This window comes from Nicotiana attenuata, unplaced genomic scaffold, assembly GCF_001879085.1.
Source record: "Nicotiana attenuata strain UT unplaced genomic scaffold, NIATTr2, whole genome shotgun sequence".
Taxonomy (NCBI): domain Eukaryota; kingdom Viridiplantae; phylum Streptophyta; class Magnoliopsida; order Solanales; family Solanaceae; genus Nicotiana; species Nicotiana attenuata.
Window position 1 is genome coordinate 33997 of NW_017670739.1, and position 11311 is coordinate 45307.

An 11311-nucleotide genomic window follows, 5' to 3' on the forward strand; every position below is an offset into this window, starting at 1 on the left:
TTATAAGATTTTACAAAATTCCTGTTTTCTTCCATTCAATTCACTGATTTAATGATGAAAATAATTATGGAATCATGAAATATAATCAATTTCGGATAATGAACAATTACCCCAAGGAATTTCTTGAACAACCCACGAAAAATCGCTCAAATCCGAGGTCTCTAGCTAAAAAGATGATAAATGGAACAAAATCCTCGATTTGGGAAATAATATCTGTTGCCCGGGCATTTGCACATTGCAATCGCGGAAATACATATGTGATCGGAAAGAAGGAATAACTACTGCCCAAAAATGTACTATGCGATCGAACAAATGCATGCGATCGCGAAGAAGGAAAAACTACTGCCCCAAAAATGTAATATGCAATCGCGAGTGAATTCATACGATCGCGGAGAAGAAGAAATATCAGCTACCAAGGCTGCTTCGTGAATGCGAAACTAGGAACGCGAACGCGATGAAGGAAAACTCACACGTACGCGATGGCGGACATAATCATGCGAATGCAAAGAGGAAAAAGTACCAGTCGCCAAACAGCCTTCGCGATCGCGGCTGCACCTACACGATCCCATAGAAGGACATCAGACACCAACAGCAGCATTTTAAAATAGGAGGAAATGGCCCGTAGCCCATCTCAAACACACCCGAGGCTCCCGGGACCTCTTCGAAACATACCAACAAGTTCCATAACATAAAACAGACCCGCGAGGTCTCAAATCACATCAAACAACATCGAAACTACGTATCGCACCTCGAATTGAACTTATGAATTTTTGAATCTTCCAACTTCCAAAACTCGTGCTGAAACATATCAGATCAACCCGGAATGACGTCATATTTTGCATGCAAGTCTCAAATGATATAAAGGAGATAATCCAACTCTCAAAATTGCATTCCGAGCCAATATCAACGAAGTCAACTCCCGGTCAAACCTCACAACCTTCCAAAACTTCAACGTTCCAATTTTTGCCGAAATGCTTCAAGTTATCCTTCGGACCTCCAAATCCAAATCCGGATGCATGCCTAAGTCCACAATCACCATACAAAACTATTGAAATCAGCATTAAAATGCCATTTTAGAGTCGTCTACACAAAAGTCAAACTCCGGTCAACTCTTACTGCTTAAGCTTCTAAAAAAATTATCCTTCTAAACCAATCCCGAAACATCCAAAAACCAAACTCGTCCGCACATGCAAGCCATAATACACAACCTCAAGACTTTAAGCCACCGAACGGGACACTAATTCTCAAAAGGAACAGTTAGGTCGCTACATTCTCCCCTTCTTAAGCAAACGTTCGTCCTCGAACGTGTCAAGAACCATTCTGAAGTCATCAAGTCACTAAGTGTACTCACCATACATATACTCGCGGGTGATCCCACGTCACCCCAATCTACGTGGGCCCTACAACACCAACTCAGTTGAAGATTATTTCTTCCACCAACACTAATAGGCTTTAGAACCAAATATTTCGCCATCTGATCATTTCCGAAAGACCCGATTTCTATATCAACACACAGCATCAGTCTCGACCAGCTATAACTCGCGCCTACCCCCACCAGGTACAACCACACAACGTAATGTATCACACATATGCCCATAACAACATCTCTGGTCATAATAGTTGCCCTAATCAAATCCAACACCGGCGATTAACTTCATACTGGCTAGGATCATGTTCCAAACCTCCACGACATCGATAATGATGTAAGAAACATGAAGACCTCATAAACATTCACCCAAAATATCAAGTGACATCTAACGCCACCTGGGCACACACCTCGTAAGCTAAAACCCAATAGGCACAACGCGAATCTGACTAAATATGCAAAGAGAAACACATGAGAGGACTATCGAACAAGCCCGATAGGCACGACTCCCAATCAGTAACATACTACAAATCTATTCCACAATGGAGAATCACAGTATATGAACAAATCACAAGGATCTCATGCTAATATAATTCCACCGCGGCTCGCAACCCAATTCAAACGTATCAAATCACATGAAGACACGAGGATCCCATCCTCGGCTCTGAATCACAAGTAGCATGCACACTATACCAACCGAAACCATCCACTAACAAAAATCACAACACATACCAGGCCCCCACACCTGTAGAGCATCTAAATCACAAATCGTATCCAACCATCTTCAAATCACATTAAAACCTATCGTAATGAGTAACAGAAAGTCACTTCTACTCTCATAGATCTCAATAATGAACAAAACAAAAATATAGACACGGGCTACCACTATAGAATCTCCCAACAGTGGTAAACATATAAGCAGAGTACAAAATCACAAAACTCACCCATATGTGAAGCAACATAGGAGGACTCGCCCCGATAATGTGGAACAATGATTCCACAAAAACACAATTCAAAAATAAGAGAGAGAGCATGAATCAATGACCCCGAATAAGAATATGTCAGCAACGAAAGGGATAACAATACTTCAATTAAGGATAAGCAATTATGGAAGAGATAATAGTAACTTCAATTAAGGTTAAGCAATTACGGAAAAGATAATAATAGTAACTTCAATTAAGGTTAAGCAATTACGGAAGAGATAGCATTGAAATAAAAGAGGCAACAACTTCAGTTAAGGCACATAAGAGTTTAATTGGCAATAAGGGCAGAACATGAATCGATTAATTCCAATTAAGACATGCAAGGGTGAATTTAGTAAATAGAGGATTTAACATGACAAAAAAACCTTATATCTAATGAACATAAGAACCTAAGAGCACTAAATAGTCAAATTTCCACAATTGAGCCCGAGTACATACTCGTCACCTCGCGTACACGGCCTTCACATGACACAATTAGCATAGATGACTCAAATCATAAGGGGTAGTTCTCCCACACAAAGTTAGGCAAGATACTTACCTCAAAGAAGCTAGATCGATACTCTAAAATAACCTTCTCTAGTGAAATAACCTCCGGACGGCTCAAATCAAGCCCAAAAATTTTAAATCATTAATAAAACTCAATTCCGGATACTAAAGCTTCAATTTTTAAATAAGAACTAAGAAGTCAACACACGGGCCGGCACCTCAAAACCTGATAAAATTCATAAAACCCGAACACCCATTCCGATACGAGTCCAATCATACAAAAATTATCAAGTTAAGATATCAAATCGCCCTTCAAATCCTCTTTTTACATTTTTGAAAGATTTTATAAAATTCCCATATTCTTCCATTCAATTCACTGATTTAATGATAAAAATAATTATGATATCATAAAATATAATAAATTTTGGATAAAAAAACACTTACCCCGAGGAATTTCTTGGATAACCCATGAGATATCACTCAAATATGAGGTCTCTAGCTCAAAAGATGATAATGGAACAAAACCCTCGATTTGGGAAATAAAATCTGCTGCACAGGCATTTGCACCTTGCGATCGCAGAAATACAGTTACGATCGCGAAGAAGGAATAACTACTGCCCAACAATGTACTATGCGATCGTGAACGAATGCGTGCGATCGTGAAGAAGGAACAACTACTGCCCCAAAAATGTAATACGCGATCGTGAATGAATTTATGTGATCGCGCAGAAGAAGAAATATCAGCTTCCAAGGCTGTTTCGTGAACGTGATACTAGGAACGCTAATGCGATGAAGGAGAACTCACACGTACGATACCAGACATAATGATGCAAACGCGAAAAGGAAAAAGTACCAGTCGCCAAACAGCCTTCGCGATCGTATAGAAGGACATCAGACATCAGCAACAGCAATCCAAAATAGGAGGAACTGGCCCGTAGCCCATCCGAAACACAACCAAGGCCCCCAGAACTCTGTTGAAACATACCAACAAGTTCCATAACATAATGCGGACCTGCTCGAGGTCTCAAATCACATCAAACAATGTCGAAACTACGGACCTCGAATCGAACTTATGAATTTCTGAATCTTCCAACTTCCAAAACTCGTGTCGAAACATATCAAATCAACCCGTAATGATGTCAAATTTTGCATGCAAGTCTCAAATGACATAAAGGCAACTCTCAGAATCGCATTTTAAGCCCAATATCAATAAAGTCAACTCCCGGTCAAACCTCTCAACCTTCCAAAACTTGAACTTTCAATTTTTTGTCGAAATGCTTTAAATTATCCTACGGACCTCCAAATCCAAATACGGACGCACAACAATCCAAAATCATCATATGAAGTTATGGAAATCATCCCAATGTCGTTTCGGAGTCGTCTACACAAAATTCAAACTCCGATCAACTCTTACCGCTTAAGCTTCTAAAACAAGAATTATCCTTCTAAACCAACCTCGAAACATCTGAAAACCTAACTCGATCGCACACGCAAGCCATATTATACAATACGAAGTTGCTCGAGCCTTAAGCCACCTAACGGGACACTAATTCTCAAAACGACCGGTCGAGTTGTTACATTTGACTTTCAGTACCAGGTGTAGATGGTGGTATTTTAAGATTATCAGGTGATTGAATATCATCTTAAGTATCATATATACCATAATCTTCTTGAAGTTGCTTATAATCCACATTTAAATTTTCAGGTGAACTTTCAGAAATATGTGTAAAGTTACTAGAAGAACCAGTACCACCTCTTAATCTTTTATGATTTTTACTCTTACTAGTACCATCCCTACTAGTACGGGAGTCCAGATGCCGCACAAAATTTGATATCACACTTCAATTAGTATTTGATGATATTGATACCACACTTCACTTGATAATTATAATTTTGTAGTATCTACAGTAAATATTTGATAAAACTTAAAATAATAAGTAATTAAGAACTTGAGAACAATAAGCAATTCAATAATCAAGAGAGAAATAGAGTAGTAAGAGAGAAAATTGTGAGAAAAAATGAAGAAGGTGGGAGGCTATTTATATTTTTTAAAAGGACATTTTTTATTTGACCGTTGGCAACGATCATTTTTTAATTTGACCGTTGGAAACGGTCAAAAAAGATTGCATAACAGTAACCAGGCTAGACCGGGCTGTAACTTGGTAAAAACCCATTAGTGGGTTACCGGGCTTGCCGGGTTCGGGGACACTGGTTAGCAAAAATGGCCTGGCCCCATCCGGCTAAACCCCTAACCCTAACCAATACGTCCCACACCTTAGCGGATCGGGATGAACCGGGTCGAGCTGGATTATCAATGGGCTGGCCCGACCCGTTTAATTGGTTTAGTTTAAATTGATTGTTTAACTTTGAATTTTATTGAAATTTTAGGATTTAGGTCTTGTTAACTTTGAAATGAATTGAATTGATTACCTAGGGTGTAAATTGATTGTTTAAGTTTGTATTGACTTGAATAGTTTAGTTAGGAATTGAATGTTTAACTTTGAATTGAATTGAATTTTAGGGTTTAGTTCTTGTGAATTGGACTTTTAAGGTATGAATTGAATTGGTTCAGGGTATGCGTTAAACTTTTAGGATATGAATTGATCATTTAGGGGTAAGTATTGAACTTTTTGGATAGAGATTATGTTTTGTGAGGTAAATTGATTTATTTAGCGTATTATTGAATGGCATGAGTTGAACTTTTAGGATATGAATTGAACTTTTAGAGTATGAGTTGAATTGGTTTAGGGTATAGGTTGAACTTTTAGGATATGAATTGAATTTTTAGGGGTAAGTGTTGCTTTTTGGAAAGAGCTTATGTTTCGTGAGGTTAATTGAATTGTTTAGGGTATTAATTGAATTATTTAGGGTATCGGTTGAACCTTTAGTATATGAATTGAACTTTTAGAGATAATTTGTTGAACTTTTTGGATATGAATTGAACGTTTAGGGGTAAGTGTTAAACTCTTTGGATATGAATTGAACTTATAGTTTATGTTTAAATTGAGTTAATTATATTTATGATAATTTAATTAGTGTAATTAGTAAAATTAATTATTTTAATTAACTAGAAATGATTTAATTATAATTGTAGAATAAATTAAGTAGTTCTAACACTTATAGAAATATCTAAATTTATTTTTGTTTTCTTTGTGTAGATGGAACATCGTACTTGGATGTACTAGGGATAATACTACTCCTTCAGTTCCAGCCTCTTCACAGATGCATATGTCTTATCCTTCACCACACAGCTATACTGAGCTGCCACAGCATCACCAGGCTTATACTTTCATTCAGATATCGGATCTTCCATCATAGGACTATACGTCCTTCATACAGTCCAGCTGCCTCACATCCACTTGAATCGCAGCCATCTTCATCACAGCTACATGGATCGCAACCATCCATATCACAGCCATATGGGTCACAACCATATGTATCACAGCCACATGGATCGCATCCAGCTATGTCACAGTCATAGGGATCGCAGCCATCTTCATCATCTACTCCATCCGTTTCAGGACTTCGCCTGCAAGACCGTAGCTCGGAGCCCCCATCTAGGCCGTCTACGCATGCCTTTGATACACATGCTGAGGATGATGTTCCAGAGGTAGTGCATTATGATCGTTATGGCAGGATCATCATAGTCCCTGAGGGGAATGGGTAAGAGTTTTTTTGTTATTTTGCGTTTATTATTTTGTAATATTTTAACAAATATTTTCATGTGTTTTTATTATTAAATTGCAGGTTCAAGCCAGGCAATTAGACTACTAAGATAATCACCAATGCCATCAAAAAGCTTTATGATGGCCCCTATGCGACTTAGAGTGATTTTCCATACTCACTGAAAGAGCAAATTTTCAATCAGTTTAAGGTATAAATGTTCTCCTAAGCAGTTCAAAAATTTATATTTATGATGTCTCCATCTAATATTTAACTTTCGATATGCAGAGTAAGTGTGCATGGAAAGATCTCTATAGCAGCAGAGGCTGCAAATTTTCACCATAAAGCCCGCAAGAGATTGGCGGATCATTTCTCAAATCGTAAAAAGAAGAACTAGAGGCCTGACTAGTGTCTGCAGCATTTATGGGATGATTTGTTAAGCCAATGGCAGACCGAGGACTTCTTAAAGAAGAGCAAACAAGGAAAGAAAGCTCGCTCATCCGAGAAGGGAGGCTCCTTTCACACTAGGGTGTCACGACCCCGTTCACCCTCCATGAACATGTCGTGATGGCACCTAGTTCCTATAACTAGGTAAGCCTAACAGTGCGGAATAACAATTCAACTTGAGGAATAATCAATTAAAACTAAACATATAAAAAATTAACAACTGAATATAAGGCCGCTCGGCCTATACAACTCTAAAGATATGCGGAAGTCTACAACTCAATCCCAAAACCCGAAAACTCACGAGAAACACAGACTAATAGAATTACCATAACTACTCTAATCTCCAAAATATCTACATCAAAAGTACGATAGGATAACAACTCTACAACTAGAATAAGGAAGAAGACTCTTCGGTCTGTGGACGCTGCAGATATACCTCGAAGTCTCCGTGTATCTCCTCGCCTCAAGGGTAGTGCGCCTGAGAAGAGGTACCTGGATCTGCACATGAAAACATGCGCAGGAAGGGCATGAGTACACCACAGCAGTACTCAATAAGTGCCAAGCCTAACCTCGGTTGGGTAGTGACGAGGAAGGTCAGGGCCCTACTGAGGTAACATATAATATTAATTAACAGTATGAAAATCTGACAGAAATAATGAGTACAGCAGTGAGATAAGGCAAGTCAACGAGGTAATAACAACTACAAAAGACAGAGTAAACACAGAGTAAATACAGCTCAATGTCAATGATACCAATGAGGGTCTCCCAGGATACCGTCCTGTAGCCCTTTTCTCTACTGTCCAGTGGATCTCCCGGGATACCGTCCCGTAGTCCAACTCATGTACCAAACCGAAGGATCTCCCGGGATACCGACCCGTAGTCCAACCATCAATGTGCAGGGGGATCTATCGGGAATCTAACCCGCAGTCCCAAAGTAAAAGTCCAGGGGGATCTACCGGGAATCGAACCCGTAGTCCCAAAGTAAACAGACAAGGGGGGGAGCTACCGGAATCCCACATCCGTAGTCCCAATGTAAATGCACAACCACAGCTAGAAATATACCAAGGAATGAAGTACGAAATACAAACACAGATAGAACTAGCCTAGCATGCTTCACGTAGAACGGCCAAAACAACTTAAGCAATTAGGCAAATCAATTCAACTAAACATGTTTTTCCTAATCTAGCACAAGTTATAATTTCAAGTAGAATAAGGCAAGTAAGAAAGAAACTAAACCTCAATAACTTAAGTAAAATCGGATTTTTTTCCATCAATCGGCTCAAGTACGCGCCCGTCACCTCACGTACAAGGCACACAAATATCAAGTAACAATCCTAAGGGGAAAAGTCCCCCACACAAGGTTAGACAAGCCACTTACCTCGAATCGGCACCAAAATCAACTCGAAATCACTCTTTTGCCACGAGTATCCGACTCCAAATGACCCAAATCTATTCAATTCAATCACATATCATAAGTAATATTGCAAACAACTGATTCCACTATTCAATTTAAGGCTAAGGAGCGAAAATAGGTAAAATGACCAAAACGCCCCTCAGGCCAACGTCTCGGAATCGAATAATTTTCACATTTTTAGAACCCTCATACTCTCACGAGCCTAACCATATAAAAATCTCCCAAATCGGAGGTCAAATGCCCACTCAAAATCCAAAAGTTAGGTCTAAGAAGTTTTACTCATTTTCTTCCAATTTTGATCCCAAATTCGAATTTTAATGATGGATTTAACTACAAAATAATGAAACATAGCTAGGAGGGATCAAAGAAACATTACCCAATGGTCTTCTCTTCAAAACACTCTGAAAATCGCCCTTCCCCGAGCTAAATTCGACTTTTCTAACTTATGAAATCAAACCCTCGAATTTTCTATATCAGAACAGGTGTTTCCGCTTTTGCGGACAAGGGACCGCATCTGCGGTCCCACTTATGCGGACCAACTCACCGCTTCTGCGGTTTTTCATTAAAGCCAAGAGTTCCGCTACTGCGGTCTTAAACCGCACCTGCGGCTGCCGCTTATGCAGATTCCTTACCGCTTCTGCGGTTTCAATCAAAATCCCAAGGACCGCATCTGCGACTACTATCTCGCAGGTGCGTAACCGCTTCTGCGGTTAAATTTCCGCACCAGCGGAAACTGAAGGAACACTCGAATTCCACTCCTGCGATGGACAGGCCGCTTCTGCGGCTCCGCATCTGGTTCCCAAGCCACAGATGCGAAAATGCCAGAAGCAGCAATGGTTCAGCTGCTGCAACACCTCTCAAATTCTTCCGTTAACCACCCGAAATCATCCCAAGGACCCCGGGACCTCAACCAAAAGCACCAATAACACCTAGTACCTCATTCAAACTTGTACAAATCCTTAAACCACCTAAAATAACGTCGGAAACCCGAATTAATCAAAGATTCAAGCCTAAGAACTTCAAATTCCAACAAAACACGTTTTCGATCAAAAACCTACCCGAACCTCGTCCGAATGACCTGAAATTTTGCACACACATCCAAAATGACATGACGGAACTATTGTAACTTCCAGAATTCCAATCCGACCCTCGGATCAAAAATTCACTATCGGACCGGAAACTTATAGAATTCAAACTTCGGCATTTCAAGCCTAAATGAGCTACGGACTTCCAAAATACATTCCGAACACGCTCCCAACCCCGAAATCACCTAACGGAGCTAACGGAACCATCGGATTTCCATTCCGAGGTTGTCTTCACACTGTTCTGACTACGGACCACTTTTCCACACTTAAGCTCTCATTTAGGGACTAAGTGTCCCAAAACACTCCGAATCCTAACACCGAACGTCCCGGCAAACCAACATAGCAGAAATGAACTTAGGGGAAGCAATTAATGGGGGATCGGGGCGTTAATTCTTAAGACGACCGGTCGGGTCGTCACATCCTCCTACACTTAAACATTCGTTCATCCTCAAACGAGCATAGAGAACATACCTGAAGTAGTGAAAAGGTGAGGGTACTGGCTGCGCATATCCCGCTCGGTCTCCCAAGTCGCCTCCTCGGTCGGCTGAACCCGCCACTGAACCTTCACTGAAGCAATGTTCTTTGACCTCAACTTTCTGATCTGTCTGTCCAATATAGCCACTGGCTCCTCAACATAGGATAGGTCCTTGTCCAACTGGACTGAACTGAAATCCAACACGTGAGACGGATCACCGTGATACCTCCGGAGCATCGAAACATGGAATACCGGATGAACTCCGGCCAAACTGGGAGGCAAGGCAAGCTCATAGGCAACCTCCCCAACTCGCCGCAAGATCTCAAAAGGGCCAATAAACCTCGGACTCAACTTTCCTTTGTTCCCAAACCTCATGACGCCTTTCATAGGCGAGACCCGAAGCAGAACCCGCTCACCAACCATATATGAAACATCACGAACTTTCCTGTCCGCGTAACTCTTCTGTCTGGACTGGACTGTACGGAGTCTATCCTGAATCGTCTTAACCTTCTCCAATGCATCCTGAACCAACTCTGTGCCCAATAGCCTGGCCTCACCCGGCTCAAACCAACCCACCGGGGATCTACACCTCCTACCATATAAAGCCTCATACGGCGCCATCTGAATGCTAGACTGATAACTATTGTTGTAAGAAAACTCCGCCAGTGGCAAGAAATGATCCCAAGACCCTCCAAACTCAATCACACATGTACGGAGCATATCCTCAAGAATCTGAATAGTGCGCTCGGACTGTCTGTCGGTCTGGGGGTGAAATGCTGTGCTCAACTCCACCCGAGTGCCTAACTCCTACTGCACGGCTCTCCAGAACCGCAATGTGAACTGGGTACCTCTGTCCGAAATAATAGAAACTAGAATACCATGCAGACGGACAATCTCCCGGATATAAATCTCCGCCAACCGCTCCGATGAATAAGTGGTACACACAGGGATGAAATGAGCGTACTTGGTCAGCCGATCCACAATGACCCAAATGGCATCAAACTTCTTCAAGGTCCGTGGGAGTCCCGGCACGAAATCCATGGTGATGCGCTCCCACTTCCACTCTGGAATCTCTATCTGTTGGTGCAACCCACTCGGGCGCTGGTGCTCATACTTCACCTGCTGGCAGTTGAGGCATCTAGACACGTAACCAACTATATCCTTCTTCATCTGCCTCCACCAGTAGTGCTGCCTCAAGTCCTAATACATCTTCGCGGCACCCGGATGGATGGAATACCGTGAACTATGGGCCTCTGCTAGAATCAACTCTCGAATACCATCAACATTGGGCACACAAATCCGGCCCTGCATCCTCAATACCCTGTCATCTCCAATGGTCACATCTCTGGCATCTCCATGCTGAACCTTGTCCTGAAGGACAAGCAAATGAGG

At 41.2% G+C, this 11311-nt stretch overlaps 1 protein-coding gene across 1 annotated transcript in view; it reads right to left on the bottom strand.

The window, feature by feature from the left end:
• Window positions 1-6028: 6028 nt before the first annotated feature.
• LOC109242834 overlaps window positions 6029-11311 on the bottom strand; it is a 22783-nt gene continuing 17500 nt past the window's right edge. The window contains exons 2-5 of the mRNA XM_019409695.1: window positions 9084-9151; window positions 8904-8996; window positions 6162-6425; window positions 6029-6096 (exon numbers count right to left, since the gene is read on the bottom strand). Of these exons, the coding sequence (XP_019265240.1) occupies window positions 6029-6096; window positions 6162-6425; window positions 8904-8996; window positions 9084-9151 (493 nt within the window). The remainder of the gene's footprint in view (window positions 6097-6161; window positions 6426-8903; window positions 8997-9083; window positions 9152-11311) is intronic.